This window comes from Littorina saxatilis, linkage group LG2 (assembly GCF_037325665.1).
Source record: "Littorina saxatilis isolate snail1 linkage group LG2, US_GU_Lsax_2.0, whole genome shotgun sequence".
Taxonomy (NCBI): domain Eukaryota; kingdom Metazoa; phylum Mollusca; class Gastropoda; order Littorinimorpha; family Littorinidae; genus Littorina; species Littorina saxatilis.
The window spans coordinates 2108584-2126324 of NC_090246.1; the positions used below are offsets into that span (position 1 = coordinate 2108584).

General features: G+C 44.9%; 1 protein-coding gene across 7 annotated transcripts in view; it reads left to right on the top strand.

Annotated features, from left to right (window-relative positions):
• Nucleotides 1-17741, top strand: part of LOC138957746 (paired box protein Pax-5-like) — a 255055-nt gene that overhangs the window by 172524 nt on the left and 64790 nt on the right. For all 7 annotated transcript variants that reach the window (XM_070328817.1, XM_070328820.1, XM_070328826.1 and 4 more), the window contains one exon: nucleotides 13410-13607. In XM_070328817.1, coding sequence (XP_070184918.1) covers nucleotides 13410-13607 — 198 coding nt within the window. The remainder of the gene's footprint in view (nucleotides 1-13409; nucleotides 13608-17741) is intronic.

Genomic DNA, 17741 nt, shown 5'->3' on the forward strand with positions numbered 1-17741 from the left:
CGATTCAGACTAAACTACTGGACCGATCTTTATGAAATTTGACATGAGAGTTCCTGGGAACGATATCCCTGGACCTTTTTTTCATTTTTTCGATAAATGTCTGATGACGTCATATCCGGCTTTTTGTAAAAGTTGAGGCGGCACTGTCACACCCTCATTTTTCAATCAAATTGATTGAAATTTTGGCCAAGCAATCTTCGACGAAGGCCGGACTTCGGTATTGCATTTCAGCTTGGTGGCTTAAAAATTAATTAATGACTTTGGTCATTAAAAATCTGAAAATTGTAAAAAAAAAAATTTTATAAAACGATCCAAATTTACGTTCATCTTATTCTTCATCATTTCCTGATTCCAAAAACATATAAATATGTTATATTTGGATTAAAAACAAGCTCTGAAAATTAAAAATATAAAAATTATGATCAAAATTAAATTTTTCAAATCAATTTAAAAACACTTTCATCTTATTCCTAATTCCAAAAACATATAGATATGATATGTTTGGATTAAAAACACGCTCAGAAAGTTAAAACGAAGAGAGGTACAGTAAAGCGTGCTATGCAGCACAGCGCAACCGCTACCGCGCCAAACAGGCTCGTCACTTTCACTGCCTTTTGCACTAGCGGCGGACTACGTTCAGTTTCATTCTGTGAGTTCCACAGCTTGACTAAATGTAGTTATTTCGCCTTTCGCGACTTGTTTGTTTTTGTTTTGTAGGGGGGGAGGGGGGTACCTTTAAAGATATTGTTTGGTTGGTGTTTCTTCCTCAATGTTAAACAGCTCCGGCATCTCCCCAAACTTTTGCAGCTTGGGATAAACTCACCGCCACGACACAAGACTTTGCAACAAAATGGTTGAATATTGCAATTGAGATACTGTCTTCTTCTCTGTAATCAAAGAATGAAAGGGGTTTTATCCAACAGTGGAAAAGAAATATCTCTCTCTCTCTCTCTCTCTCTCTCTCTCTCTCTCACACACACACACACACACACACACACACACACACACACACACACACACACACACACACACGCACATCAGATTCGCATTTGTTTGGAACACCAGTGTTGGCATATCACTGGACACCAATTTTGACTCACGTTGCATTTGGAGACTGCAATGCACGATTCTTTGCAGCCAATTTTCGTCAATTCAACAATTATCTCATTGTGACAGAGCTAGGGTTTTTTCCTGGACCTCTCAGTTACTTCTCCACACAAGGCATTGGGTGCACCTCCAGGTCTCAGTCGACACTCAATATTTCTGCAGTCTCTCGTGCACACTGTCCCAGGGCTTAGGAGTTCAGTGTGGTTATCCGCACGGCTGTCGTTCTCGCGTGTGAAGAGACCATTACCTGTCTTAATCGCACGAAGGCAATGGAGAAAATTGCCGGAGTCGAGGACCTGGAAGCGATTTTGCGATTTACTGTAATTTTTAGAAGGGTAGGATTGGCGAGCATGGGATGGAAGAGAGAGGAGGAGGGGGGGGGGGGGGGGGTTGGGGAGGGACGGGATTGTCCTTGTACCAGTTTGGCAAAAGGAAAGGGGGGAATGTAGATTTCATCATTGAGTTTATCACACACAAAACTAACAACAACCAAACCAACCATGCTTAGATTCTAAGCTCCAGATACGGAACATGAATATTGCAAGGTTTTAGCAGGAACGTAATCCATGGTTTTACTGAACATTCCTTCAGATGTAGCTATAGAATCTAGATACTCCTTACACTGCGAATTCGCGAACGGGGGGGGGGGGGGGGGAATCAACACAAACAAGAGTAAACTAAAGCAAATTAGTTTTGGGTTCCATGCGATGATTTTAATAAAAAAAAACAAGTCGCGTAAGGCGAAATTACTACATTTAGTCAAGCTGTGGAACTCACAGAATGAAACTGAACGCACTGCATTTTTTCACAATGACGATAGTCCGTAGAATGCAGTGAAATTGACGAGCCTGTTTAGCACGGTAGCGGTTGCGCTGTGCTGCATAGCACGCTTTTCTGTACGTCTCTTTGTTTTAACTTTCTGAGCGTGTTTTTAATCCAAACATATCTATATGTTTTTGGAATCAGGAATCGACAAGGAATAAGATGAAATTGTTTTTAAGTCGATACCGGAAATTTTATTTTAATCATAATTTTTATATTTTTAATTTTTAGAGCTTGTTTTTAATCCGAATATAACATATTTATATGTTTTTGGAATCAGAAAATAATGACGCATAAGATGAACGTAATGTTGGATCGTTTTATAAAAGAATAATTTTAATTACAATTTTCAGATTTTTAATGACCAAAGTTATTAATCAATTTGTAAGCATTCAAGCTGAAATGCAATACCAAAGTCCGGCCTTCGTCGAAGATTGCTTGGCCAAAATTTCAATCAATTTGATTGAAAAATGAGGGTGTGACAGTGCCGCCTCAACTTTTACAAAAAGCCGGATATGACGTCATTAAAGACATTTTTCCAAAAAACGAAAAAAACATCTGGGGATATTATACCCAGGAACTCTCATGTAAAATGTCATAAAGATCGGTCCAGTAGTTCACTCTGAATCGCTTTACACACACACACACGCACACACACACACACACACACACACACACACACACACACACACACACACACACACACACACACACACACACATACACACACACATACACATACACCACGACCCTCGTCTCGATTCCCCCTCTATGTTAAAACATTTAGTCAAAACTTGACTAAATGTAAAAAGTGACAGCGCTAGAAAACTTGCAAATGTCAAACTTTTTACAGCGCATGCAAAGAGGAATCACACGATTAATTCTGGAACGGCATGGGTGGGCTTTTCGTCTTGTTTCTTTCTTACAGTTCACCATTTCCGTTCATGCTTTTTGCAGTGTTTGTCTTATGTATTGTACACAACCAGTTGCCTCTATTTCCCACGTCTTTGATTTTCTGCACACACAAAATGGTACGGTTCTGTACAAATATAAACTAGTTCGAGTGCGCAAAGTTCATGCAACTATTTGCTTAACGAAGTGCAAGCAGCCTGCTAACCTACAAACTCAATGAATAAGCCACAACAAACACGCTGACACACTGCAGCAAATATTTGTGTCACTTCATTACATTTTCAAGTCAATTTGCTGCGAAAGTCAGACCCAGTCCATTCAAATAGCTGACAACAAGAAACTAATTCAGCTACGATTGTGAATACACCCAGCACTCACCTTCCGCTCTCTCGATTGTGACGTGCTCCAGCCCTCGGCGCCCTCTCGGCGAAAGCAGACTGTATATTTCACGGGGTTTTGAACAAAATATTGTTTGTTACTACAAGCGGCCAGTTGATTCACTTGGACGACAGTCAATGTACGGTTTCATACCGCGCCTGCCTCGGAAATACAAACGCAGTGAAATGAGAAACACCCAGACAAGAAAGCTCCCATTCAATAACGGACCTGGCCATTTTTTTTTTGTATTCCCTGTCAACTTTTTTTCTTCTCCCTACTTCTCCCCAATGGCTTCCTGATCTTGTGAGCGAATGACTAGGTTTGTATGGAAAGGGTGGTTCATAAGCCTGTGATCGGCTTGGTCGTGTTCTTTGCTTTTACACTATGCACACTCGATTTTGCCAAGCTTTCTGCTGTAGAAATATAGAGTGTCCTTTTTATACGTCGATCTTTTTTCAGTTGGATGGTTCTTGCTCTTTTGTGCGTGTTCTATTTAGACTCATTTCAAGGCAGAAATGAAGATGATTAGTATCTGGTGTTATTATGCACGGGCTGGCTTTAATGGAGTGTCGTATTTGAAGCTTGAATTTGTTATTGGCTTTATCAGGCTATACAAAATGATCACCTTCTATAGAACTCGTTTGACTGGCTGTATTTACAAACATAAGGTCTGTGGCTTCTCTTGATAGGTTTAATAGACTATTGCCTCGACCAATCAGTGTCGTGTGCTTGTCTTGGGCTAAAGTCTACCTCCGCTAATATAGATCCCAAACATCGTCTTTTATAAGGCTCAAATTTGACGTTGATGTCATCAATGAAACCACAAACAGCCGAAAAAATGTGTATCTAGGTCACAGGATGGGTCTCTTCCTCCAAAGAAAAAAATAGTGCACATGAACAGGAGGGATAGAACGGTGTATTTTACCACGCGGCTAACCGTAGACGCATGATGAGGACGTGCGGCTAGCCCCAAAGGACAGCGAGTATGAATGGGGGAAAAACACACGTCAAATTCGATTCACATGTACAATTAACAAAGGGCTTCAATGGCATGTAGGCTGGAGACAAAAAACCACGATGACAGCTTTGTCTGTCAGTGTGAATGGCAGAACGGATCCCAACTGAATATAGCTTATAATTATAGAGTGGATGTTTTTTTCATGTGTTTCATTTATCAGCATGACGTATTCTTGACACAATTTTGCTTCGTATGGGGAGCACTGTACCAGGAAAGCATAACAAGGATAAATTTAGTGCAGAGAGACAGAAAGAAAATAGACTGTGTAAAATAGGGCGTATATATGTTTTTGTCATAATTTTGTAGTTATGTCTGGGGGGCTTTTTCTAGTTTTTGTCTTCATTCTTCTCTAACACACGGTCACTCCCGTCTCCCTCCTTCAAACGGACTGACAGCGCAAAGCTTAGAGGCCGCTTTGCATCACTTTGGGCTTTATTTAGCCTTTGCCGTTACCATCGAGTGTTATACACAAGTAGTTGGCTTTTTTGGGTGTTGTGATGTTTTTTGTTTTGTTTCATGTTTTCGCATACCCCCTCCCCCCCTTTTTTTTTTTACCTTCCCATGTTACCCTCCGACGCCGTTCCACCATCCCTTCAAGGCAGCCCCCACCCCCGAGCCCTATTCTTTGGCCCCTTGTCGTAGCGCTATCATAATTACAGCCTGTCGCTCGTTCCTTCCCGGGTCGAGCTTTGTCGAGGGCTGGGCGCACCGTCCTGTGCTGGGGTCGGGCTTTTCAGGCAGCCAAAGAAAAGAGCAGCGATGAACAGAGATGGAGAGAAAGAAATAGAGAGAAAGAGAGGGGAGGGGAACATATTTAGGCAAGGCCTGGCTTTCTTGTACTGACTTTTTGAGAGAGAAAGGCAAAAATTGATGTCAACTTCTTTATATTTTGACAGGTCCCGCTCTCTCTGTCTCTCTGTCTCTGCCTCTGTCTCTCTCTCTCTCTCTCTCTCTCTCTCTCTCTCTCTCTCTCTCTCTCTCTCTCTCTCTCTCTCTCTCTCTCTCTCTCTCTCTCTCTCTCTCTCTCTCTCTCTCTCTCTCTCTCTCTGTTTTTTTCTCTCCCTCTGTTTTTTTCTCTCCCTTTTCATGTCTTGTACCTGCGTTGAATGGAGACACGGAGATGATGAAGACGCCAGTCCTGTCTGAAGTGGGCAATATTGGTCTGAAGTCGCCATGAATAGTTAGTGTTAAAGAGAAAGACCCGACCCACGCAATCAACGAGCGATTGTTGTCGATGAATTTCAGAAAAAGTGCATATTTTTGGTGTTTCTCTATAACTGTTCAGAATTGTATCTCCTTCCATTAAGTTTTCAAAGAGTTTACACTGCACGAGACAAAGGGACGATTCTTTTCCCTGGCTGCGAATCTTTCGTCACAGTACGCAAAAAATAAGGCCAGCATTTTGTGACAAATACCAAAAACATTAGATTTACGAACCAGCAAAGATGAGTCGCCCGCCCCCACTTGGAACAATAATGAACTGTCATTTATGCTCTCTCAATGGCTACTGAGTTGGTTGCTAATGCAAAACATTTACCTTGGCGCCTAACTTTCGTTTTTAGCTTGAAATTCTAGGCTCCAATTGCTCACAAACTTAACAATTCGCTTGAAGGCTGATGTCGAAAAGATAATCACTGCTTCATTTATTATTTTTTTCTTTCGTAAAACTTTAATTGGTTCTATCAGTTTAACTTCCTCTCCTTTTCTTTAATATAAAGTGTGCCAGATAAAAATTGAGGCGTCCCTCTCTCGTTCTCTTTCTCTCTCCGCCTTTAACGTGGGAGGCCACCTCCTTGTGTTGTAGAAAGTTGCACGTGCAGGATAGTCGTGTGACAGTGGCGCGCAGGGGGCGGCCCTTGTCTGTAGCGGCGCTTGTCAATGCACACATATGCTGCCACCTCTTCTCCCCCCAGTTCATAAACATCGGCATAACAATGCACCCTCCACAATACACGAGGAGGGGTGGAGAGAGGGAGAGAGAGAGAGAGAGAGAGAGAGAGAGAGAGAGTGAGAGTGTTTGTGTCTGCACAGGTTTGTGTGAGAGAGATACATTGGTGTGTGTGTTTGTGTGTGCATATAGGTTTGTGTGAGAGAGATACATTGGTGTGTGGGTGTGGGTGTGTGTGGGTGGGTGTGGGTGTGGGTGTGTGTGTGTGTGTATGTGTGTACTATAGAGAGAGTGGGAGAGAGAGAGTGCAACACGAACTGGAAATGAAAGAGAGAAACAGAGAGAGACAGAGACAAGGAGAGAGGCACACATACAGCAACAGAGATGATGTAGAAGGGGGAGGGTGGCAGAAGAAAGGGAGGGAGGAGGGTGGTTGTGAGTTGTGCGGTACGCCACAATGAAAACATTTAATGCAGACATTGATTTTTACCGCCATAAACTGAAGCCAGCATCACTTGTTTGATCGATCGTAGAGCATCTTGCGCATTAATTTTGGTGTCGGGTTTCCGTGCCTGGGTTGATATTATCTGTGTAAACGCTCCACAACACCCCTCAGCGGATCCAGATAAAAGAAATTGATTTACTCGCTAGATGAAAATCGTACTGTGTATACAAATGAAAAGCATAAAACAAAATTTAATATCATATTCTTACTCCGAATCACATTAGCATTGAGTCACCTGAGATGCTTATCACTGAAAAACGCTTACCCGGCTAAAGAATTTAAAGGGAAGCAACCCCATCACCAAAACGAAAGTGAAAGTAGCTTTGGTAATGGGCCAGTACACCGGGAGTTACCTCCCATACGGGTGTATGCCACGTCACTTCCTCTAGGAACACGTGCCTATTATCATACGTCTTTTTCACCTCGGAGAGGACGGTTCACTTTTTGACGCTCTGTGGCTGACCTTGTGTGTTTGAGTGACACCCGCCGGCCACGTTACCCAGCTTGTCTGCTCGCCTTGCCTACAGTTTGGTGAGCTCGTTCCCGTTTGTTGTTGGTTGTTTGCGCTGTTTCGTTACTGTACGTTGTCCGTTTTTTACGGACTTGTGTGTCAGTGACTTGCGTGTTTCGCCATTTTGTTGTGTGAGTTAGTTAGCTAACTCGTGTGACTTTGCTAGTAGCTCTGCGTGCCCTCTTTCTGTTTGGGCAAGTGTAGCTTTAGTATTTTGTTGACGCGTAAGCGTGTGTGTTTACTGTGTTTTCAGTCGTTTTGACTTACGTTTCAGTAAATCTTTTTACTTTGCCACGTGTTGTTGACGTTTGTGTCAGTGTCTTGCGTGTCGCCATTTTGTTGTGTGAGTTAGTTTTCTAGCTCGTGTGACTTTGTTTGTAGCTCTCCGTGCCTCTGCTTGTGGGGCAAGTTTAGCTATAGTATTTGTTAACGCATTAGTGCGTGTGTTTACTGAATTTTCCAGTCGTTTAGACTGATGTTTCAGTAAATTTTTTCGCGTTGCCACGTGTTGTTGTCAACATGTCTGATTCAGACAAGCGCCGTGGCAAGTCGGACCCCAAGGGGAAAATTAAGGCTAAGTCTTCCTCTTCCAAAGCAACGTTACTTGTTACAGACCAAGAGCGTAACACTTTGTTGGCTGTACCAATTTCGGCGCCTAGCGCTGTTACTACTTCTGCTTCTTTTGCGGCGCCTAGCGCTACTGTTACTTCTGCACCTGTCTCTACATCGGAGACTTCGTCTTCTTTGTTAGCACCTGGACAAGGTGCGTTGGTTTCCTCTCTGTTAAAGTCACTGGTTCCAGAAATCCGCAGCTTGGTGCAGGCAGAATTTCAGCGTTCCGTCGCCAGCAGTTCGGCGTTTCCGGCATCTGGCAGTGACGTCCGGGCATTGGCTTCCGTGTCTTTGTCCTCCACTTCCGGCTTGGAGCAGCGTCCTCCCTCTTCAGCGTCGGTTGGTAAGCAGAGCTGGTCCGATAGCCCTCGTGAGGCGCCTGGACGTTCTCCTTCGGGGGACAGCTCTTTCGCATCGGGTCACGACCGATACCTTGCTGATCTTTCATTTCCGGCGATAACCTACGAGGCCCCGGACTTGTTCGAACAGCGGCGGCAGTCGGTTTCGACTGCCGCATTTCCGGCACTTGCCGGAAGTGATGATCCGTCCGCTCCGGCACGCTACGGCGGTCGCGGCAGGATGGAGTATTCACTGACTTCCGGTCCTTCCGGATCGCGAAGTCAACCAGTGCAGTCTTCACTTCCGCTTTTTGCGGTTCCGTTGACTACACTTCCGGTTTCGGCCGGAAACGCTTCTTCCTCTTCTGGTGGTTCCTTCCGGATACCAGATAGTGGATTACAGCGTGCGCCTTCCGGCTTTCAAGCGCCTAGGCTTGAGCAGGCATCACTCCACTCAGTCGGGGGAGTGACGTCAGCTCATCCAGCTCCGGTTTTTGCGGATGGTCGTCCTGCTTACCCTTTACCTTCACAGGGTTTTGGGCGGCAGGATGACGTTAGTGCTCAGGCTTTTCCGGTTTCCGGTTTGCCAGGGCATGCTTCTGCTTCCGGAACTGGTGACTTCGGTCATGGTTCCACGTGTGACTATTCTGATGCTCCATCAGTGGTCAGCGAGGAGTCGCGGGGCGTGTTTCCGTCGAAGCTCAAGTCTGTTCTTGACGTCGCGGCGGAAGTAACGTCTCGTTATTTTCCTGAAGGGGTGGTGGCTGCGGACTCTTCCGCATCATTCGTTCCTTCTGCCATGGCGGACTTCCGGCCGGCACAGGAGGATGTTTCTTCCTTCCGGTTCGCCGAGTCTCCGTCAGTGGCTTACCAACTTTCGCATTCACTGGTTCGTCCAGCACATGCGGGGAGTGGTATTCGGCCAGTGCCTGTTCCGTTACTGCTTCCTTTTGGTCCAGTTCCGGAATCAGCTCAGCAGTGGGTGGCTTCAGCTGCCCAAGCCTTTTCCTTCGTGCCTACGGCCAATAGGAAGCTTGGCATGCCCAATCAGAGCCAGAATTGGCTGGCGTCTTTTGCACTCCCTAGGGCTACTCTTCCGGTTTCCCGGGAATTGCTGCCTCTTCTGACTAAACCGATCAAGCGTGATTCGGTTTTGCCGGTTTCCGAGGCTTCCCTCCTCTCTGCTGAGGAGGTTGGACGTCGGCAGATCGAACTGTCCTCCATTGCGGAGACTCTCGTTCGGGCTCTGTCTCGGGCATTGACCGATTCGCTAGTTCCTTTCACTCTCAGTGAAGAACAGAATGCGGACGATGTCTCTGCGCTTTTGACCGCATTGGCCAAGGTCAATGAGGAACAATTGCGTCTTTCCTCCCTGCAGTACACCCAAGCGGTACTCTGCAGGAGGGATCTCTTCCTCTCGCAGTCCCAATTCACGGAGCTGGCTACTAGGGAGACCTTGAGAGTCTCCCCGGTCTCAGAGGAGTCTCTCTTCTGTCCGCTGGCACTGGATGCCAGACAGAAGGAGATTCAGTCAAATAAGGACAGTCAGTTCCTTGACTACACTCTGAAGGGGGTGAAACAGTCTCAGCCTTCTAAACAGAAGCAGGCTCAGACATCGTCTAACCCCAAGCCAGCTCAGAAGCGGCAGGCTTCGCCGGCCGCTCGTGGTGGGAAGAAGAGGACGGCATCGGGGAGGGGGCGTGGCGGCTCTGGAAGTAAGCCACACCCCCAATGAAGCGCTCCCGATCTCACCTCCCTCCCGCCCTCCACCTTGGTGATGGCGGGAGGCCCCTCCCGGGCACTTTCTCGTTGGATGTCGGTAGTAGACAGCCAATGGATTGTGGGAGTGGTGAGTTCGGGCTTCCGTCTACTCTGGCGGGAGGAAAAGACGCCTCTTACCCGAGTGCCTCCGCGGTTCAAGCCCCCCTTCTCGCAGGAAGCACGTTCCGTCTTGCAGTCGGAAATTGCCTCCCTGGAGCAGAAGGGCGCGGTGGAGAGAGTTCGGGTCCACAGCTCCCTGGGATTTTACGGGCGTCTGGTCGCTGTTCCCAAAGCATCAGGAGGATGGCGTCCCGTGTTGGATTTATCTCTCCTCAATACTTTCTTGAGGGAGATAAAATTCAAGATGGAGACGCCAGCCTCTGTCCGAGACTCTCTCCGCCCAGGAGACTGGGTGACCTCGATCGATCTCACGGACGCATACTTTCACATTCTTATGCATCCGACCGACCGGAAATGGCTTCGTTTCCGGTGGGGAGATCAGATCTACCAGTTTCGCGCACTCCCTTTCGGGCTGTCTCTCGCACCGTGGATTTTCACCATGGTGGTGAGACAGGTCTGTGCACTGGTGAGGTCCCAGGGTATCCGTCTGCGGGCTTATCTGGACGACTGGCTCATCATGAACCAGTCCCAGAGCGGCTGTTCGCAGGATACCCTGACGGTTCTTCGAGAATCCAACTGGTTGGGGTTCTCGATCAACCGGGTAAAGTCGGAGCTGGCCCCGTCACAGACATTCACTTATCTGGGGATGTCTTTCGACACGGTCGCTTGGACTGTCCAGCCTTCTCAGAGAAGGGTGGACAAGCTCCAAGCTCAGATTCGCTCCACTTTACCTCTCCTGATGGCTTCCATCCGCTCGCTCGCCTCCATCTTGGGGCAGATGGAGTCTATGGCTCTTCTGGTTTCACTGGGCCGGGTCCACAAATGTCCGCTTCAGTTCGCGCTGAAGCCGTTTGTGGACTCTCCTCTGGTGGACTGGGACGCCCTCATCCCTTTGCAGGGATGGTTCCAGTCTGCGACCCTTCCGTGGTTGCACACGGAGTGGGTCTGCAGAGGTGTTCCGATCGTCGTGCCCCTCCCCGACCTGGACCTCTTTACAGATGCGTCCAGGGAGGGTTGGGGGGCACATACAGATCTTCAGACTCCTCCCTTTCCGTTACTCAGCCGAGTAATCCGGAAAGCGGAGATGGAGGAGCCGGCCCTTCTTCTTCTGGTCGCTCCTCTGTGGCCGTCGCAGGTCTGGTTTCCAGATCTTCTTCGGCTTGCCCAAGGGCCCCCCATTCCTCTCGCACTCGTGCGAGGGGAACTAGTGCAGCCCCGAACAGGCATTCCACACGAAGAGCCCAGTCTTCTGAAGCTTCACGTGTGGAAGTTGTTCGGGACTCGCTGAAGCGCTCTGGGGCATCGTCTTTGACTCTGGACTTGGTGGCTCGCTCGCATAGAGCGTCCACCTCTTCAGTTTATGCTTCCCACTGGAAGGCATGGACTGCCTGGTGTTCAGCTAGAGGGGTGAGTTCGGTGGCTCCGCGCTCTATTCAGGTCGCTAACCACCTCTCTTTCATGTCTTCACAGGGCGCCTCAGTCTCCTCGTTGAGGGTCCGGCGCTCCGCTATCTCGGCGACTCTTCAGCAGATTGGTCGTTCTGTTCGAGTCGGGGGCGTTATAGCTGCAGTCATTAAAGGGGCTGCTCTTAAGGAAGCTAAAGCTCGTTTGCCCGCTCCCAAGTGGGACTTGTTTTTAATCCTGGAATTCCTTCGTTCTGCGGATTTTGAGCCTTTAAGCGAGGCCAGTCTGTTCAATGTCACTCGCAAAGCGCTGTTTCTCCTTTTGTTGGCTACGGCCCGACGGGGTAGCGAGGTCCACGCCCTGTCGGGTCAGCCTGGAGATATCTCCTTTGAGCCGGACGGTTCCGCATCTTTGCGTTTCCGGCCTGATTTCCTGGCCAAGAATCAGTCTCCGGGGCAGGCCTCTCCGCTGGTTAGAGTTAAGGCTCTGACCAGCGCGTTGGCCCCGGGTGACCCCGATTCGGTCAATTGCCCTGTGAGGGCACTTCGTCTGTACTTAGCCCGGACTCAGCCGATTCGGTCTAGTTCTCAGAAGTTGTTGTTTATCTCTCTCCTTACTAGGCGCGAGAAAGATTTGTCGAAGGTAACGTTGGCCCGGTGGGTGTCCTCGCTCATCAAGCAGGCTTATGAGTGGAGGCGCACAAAGAGGGGGGGGGTTATGCCCTCCTTGCCACTTGACTCGGCCCGAGCCCATGAGACGAGGGCGTGGGCATCCTCTCTGGCAGTTCTGCGCTCCAGACGTCTAGAGGAGGTGCTGACAACTGCGTATTGGCGTTCCGAAGATGTTTTCATAAACTTTTATCTTCGGGACGTCACAGCTCTTCGACAGGATGGCTCCAGAGGCCTTCCAGCGCTCATAGCAGCAGGCCAGTTCCTGTCCAGAACTTGATGGTGAGTTTTGATTCATTTCTAGCCCACCGCCTTGTTGATGTTATCTGCTAATGTGATTCGGAGTAAGAATATGATATTAAATGGAAAATTTCCTAAATAAATTATCATTTAATTAATATACTTACCCGAATCACATACTGTATTCCCTCCCACCTGCCCCGCTTATGGTTTTAAGATTTTTTAAAGCCGTATGATAATAGGCACGTGTTCCTAGAGGAAGTGACGTGGCATACACCCGTATGGGAGGTAACTCCCGGTGTACTGGCCCATTACCAAAGCTACTTTCACTTTCGTTTTGGTGATGGGGTTGCTTCCCTTTAAATTCTTTAGCCGGGTAAGCGTTTTTCAGTGATAAGCATCTCAGGTGACTCAATGCTAATGTGATTCGGGTAAGTATATTAATTAAATGATAATTTATTTAGGAAATTTTCCATGAAAATATATCCTCTGTCCGTGTACATGGTTCTTTTGTGTATTCGGCTTTGAAGTACATTTTGGAAACGGTAAAAAGTGCGCTTATTGGAAATTCGTGTATTGCATTTTAAAACAGAAAAATACGCGTAAACCAGACTTATTGAGTTGTTTCTCTATTGTCATGTTTTACAATGTACACAATGAACATTTTAAAAAAATTAGAAATTAAAAACTGAGCCACTCGCGTTTAAAACGTTTGTTTTAGAAATTTTACAATCAGGGGTAAGAAGAGTTTTATAGTTGACTCCAACAGAGTTGCAAACATAGAAATGGAAATGAATTTAGAGGTGCCAACAGGACATATCTTAAAACTACTATCGACCTCATCCACAGTGAAGGGAGATGCAGCGTATAGAGAAATACATGAAGGAAAGAAGAAAAATCATTAAGACACTTATAAATAACAAATTGTTGTTGTTGTTGTTGTTGTTGTTGTTGTTGTTGTTGTTGTTGTTGTTGTTGTTGTTGTTTTGTTTTGTTTTGTTTTGTTTTTGTCGATGTTTGTGTTTCTGTTGCTCGCTTTGTACCTGTTGCTGAAAGTGTTGTTGTTATATATATTTCCTTCATATTTTCCCTTTAAAACACAATTTCTTTTCGCTATGTCTGCAGATACTATGAGACTGGATCCATCAAACCAGGGGTCATCGGCGGGTCCAAACCGAAAGTGGCGACCCCTAAAGTGGTGGACGCCATAGCTCGCTACAAGGTCGACAACCCAACCATGTTCGCTTGGGAAATCCGAGACAGGCTGCTGACCGAGAACGTATGCTCCAATGAAAACGTACCAAGTGTCAGCTCCATAAACAGGTCAGAATCGCTTCTTTGTTTTGAATTATTTTTATTTGCATTTTCTGCCTTTGTTTTGTTTGTTTGTTTGGTTTTTGGTTTTTTTTTTTTGTCTAGGGTTTTTAAGTTCCTTTTTGGTGCTGAATATTTTTCGGGAGAGTTGCTTGTGTGTTTAGATTGGGTTGGTTTGTTGTTTTGTTGATTTGTATGCTGTTTGGTTGGTTTGGTTGTTTGTCGAGTTGTTTGTTTGTTTGATGTTGTTGTTTTTGTGTACGTGTGAGTTTTGATTTTGTTCTGTGTTCCTTTCTCGTAAAAGTTGTGGACTGGCTACCTTCTGGGTATTTTCTTACCCACCATTTACACATCTTGTGTGGGGTTTCGTTTGGGTTAAAATTTACCGCCGATTAATAAAGAATCTAAACCGTCCAATCTTACTGACACTTTTCTGTTAGTTCCGATCATCCTGTAATTCACTGAGAAGTTATCATCGTCAACAACTTTCAAATTTCTGCTTTATTCAATGCAAACTAGACTTTTTACATATCAAGTGGCAGTAACCACATTCCATTTGAGAGTCTAGTTCAATCCGAATTGTGTTCCTTTCATCTTCCGTTCTAATAAACAACGCGATTGGGGGGGGGGGGGGTTCAAAGCACAGCTTTTAACCACTATACAGACACAATTATTAGCACAAAAACAATTTGTAAATTAATGTGTTATCAGGAAAGTGTATCGCTTTGTATTCAAAAACAAAGGCACCACTGTTTATTTAGTCTACATATAAACTTTATTATTACATGTAGTACGAAAACAACATTTTAACTAATTAACAGGAAAGTTTATCCAGTTTTTTTACGAGGGAAAAATACCAATGAACAACCACCAGTCTGAGGACTAGAATATATGAGCACGAAAACAACAATTAAACTAATTAACAGGAAAGTGCTCGTAGCTGTAAATTGACAGTCCAGCCATTGCCGCGCTGTTTCATGCTTGGGCAAGTTTGCACACCGTTGTTTACCTGTTCACCTGTGTTGTGGTCGGTGCTCTTTGATCCGTGACCATGATAGTCATCTGCCGGTCCAGCGGTCAGCCACGCGTGAAACCAGTGACTGTCACTAGACTAGGACGACAACAGCCGTAAAGATGAAGGCTTGGAACTGGGGAAATGCAGAGTTGACTCGGTGCCAGACCGCCTCTTATTAATAGGTCGAAGTCAACTTCCCGAAGTCTACTACACTAAGCTGGCTGTATGGGCTACGAACAACTCAGAACAAAGCAAAAACAAAAGATAATGGTAAAAAATAAAAAATAAATCTTCTAAATTTGGATGATATTTTGTGTTAAACTTACTGACTGTTTTTGCTTACTGTATAAGGGCTTGATTGTCTGCCATGTTTGACTGTCTGCCATGTTTGACTGTCTGCCATGTTTGACTGTCTGCCATGTTTGACTGTCTGCCATGTTTGACTGTCTGCCATGTTCCTCTTGCACATGTGTTTAAAGACACCACCATTAGCCGTTGTTTTCATCTTATGTCATGCAATGTACTTTCATGAACATGTAAAATATGAATAAACATTGGCCAGGCAAAATAGTGCGAAAACCCAAGTTATATTTAAAGAAGAAGAGAAAGAAAGAAGACAGAACACGCACAAACAAAATAATTCTTTGTTGATTCTTATTTTTAGAGTAATGCGTGTTCGTACGTATATTGTGGCGGTGTCTAGGCATCAGCGGCACACACATAATGCAATCACAGGCACAGTTTCTATGCTCTCAGGCACAGTTTCTTTGTGTGTGCATCTGTGCACAATTGGCTGGACATATGAAGCGGGAGTGGTTTTTTATTCACTAAATGCTGGGCAATTTTACCTGCACGACAAAAGCAAACAAAGAAAGAGGTAAACAGTCCCCGTTTATTTCAAAATTAAGGGTGATTGGGAATGAATATTACTCTCGTACGTCCTGGTCTTTCCGTTCGCTTTGATCCTTTATGTTGGGAAAAGAAATGGTTATTACGGAAGTCACTGTGAGTTTCTTTCATCTCCGATCGGCTCGAAAAACTGATACAATCTTGTCAATCTACGAAGATGAGTCAAAACTTCAATCAAATTCGAAGCAAGCAAGCAAAGATCAAAAACTCGACACAGAAAGGACTACTTTCCTGTCCGACTTTGATGTAACATGGAGCACAGCGCAGGGTGATAAAATTCATATCACATCCATTTGTAGGAGCAGTGTTGTCGGCTGGGATAAAGTTGATATGATCTCCGCCACCCCACCTGGTGGCCACCCGTTAAAAGGTCCCTGTCAGTAAACGTGTACCCCGAACCCCTTCGCCACCCGCTTTTATGTACCCGCTTTTTTAAAGACTGCCATAGTTGGCTTGAATTTATCCGGTCGGCTTAAAGAGGCTCTCACCCATACAGATATGAAGATGATTGCATGCTTGTAGTAATTTCACTATAGATTATGTTGATTCAAGTCAGAATAACGCTCTTTGTTGGCGCCATGGTATAACATACACTCTCTTGTAAATACTCGTATCAATTATTAATACATTATAATGTATCTCAATAAATGTTAACTAATACAAATAATTCAAAATTACCACGATGGAAAGGTAGTATAGTTTGTGTAATGTGTAAAAAGGGGAAAATAGTTTGAAAAAAATGACCGTGAAAAAAGTACAGAGTTGACAATGTGCTTAAAACAAATTAATCGAAAATATTAAAAAGGAAGTAAAGAAAAACATACAAACACAAATAGAGAACCACAACAACAAAAAGGTGTTTTGAGAACATCAGAACTAAACAATAAAGACTATGAAAAAGAAATCGAGCGAAACAAAAAAAAATGACGTTAAAACGTTGACTGTGTAGCAACAGGAAAGACACACGCAAAACGAACCATACACACAAATAAAAGAAGCTTTTTTCCCACAGACTTCCACCACTTTAAAACTCAAGCAGACCACAATAGCGGGTATTGCCAGTGTGTTGAGATGGCACTGACGAAACGATTCAGGCCGGGTACCCCTATTGTAAGAGTCGACCCGAAGTTGGGAAGCGTGGGCAACCACCCGTGGCCAATTTGGAATTCATAAACTAAAGACCTGGTAGGGGAGCGAAATAAATTTGATGGGATCGAGGCCTCCGCGACGCTTTATGGGAGCGTCATTTGTTAGCTTGGGATGACTCAGGATTTTTTGTGTGGGACTTGCTTTTCCTTGTATTTTGTAATGCAGTTGTGTAGGGAAAAGAATTACTTTAAGGCATTTTTTTTCTTTTGTTAAAAAGAAAGAGAGAAAAAATAATACGCAGAAAAGACACGGATGAAGAAAAGGAAAAAAAACAAACGTTGCTGAGAGCGGTACATGTACGACGTTTCACCGAACTTGAACGTTGAATATAAAACGCAGTTAAATACGGGAAGATCTATTTGTATGTTGTCTTTTTGTCATTGTTTCTTTTCATTTATTCATTTGTTTTCAATATTTAATTAGGGACACCAAACAACAGAACACAAATTTAGTAACAAGTTGAATAATTTCGTAAAGCTTCGTGCTTTCAAAACTTTTTGCCCTGTTTAATCTTTCTCGATAATTCAACCGTTTTTGAGGAAACATTTCTGTGTGTCCCATTTGACTGGAATGTTAAACATCATTTTTGTAGGCGTTCGTTCCAAATTACCCAGGGCTAAAGATTCCTGCACCCGGAAGGATAGCTTCATACATTTATTATTATTATTATTATTGTGATCATTTTTATGCGCCTAATCTAGATATAGCCCTAGGCGCTTACATATTAATTTCTGCCGTTTGAAATGGAATTTTTTACAGACAGACAGACAAACAGACATTTTTTACACACAATATATAACGCATTCACATCGGCCAGTAAAGCTCAGTAGCCTATTAGGCGAGCATTCACCTTTCACGGCCTTTATTCCAAGTCAAACGGGTATTTGGTGGACATTTTTATCTATGCCTATACAATTTTGCCAGGAAAGACCCTTTTGTCAATCGTGGGATCTTTAACGTGCACACCCCAATGTAGTGTACACGAAGGGACCTCGGTTTTTCGTCTCATCCGAAAGACTAGCACTTGAACCCACCACCTAGGTTAGGAAAGGGGGGAGAAAATTGCGGCC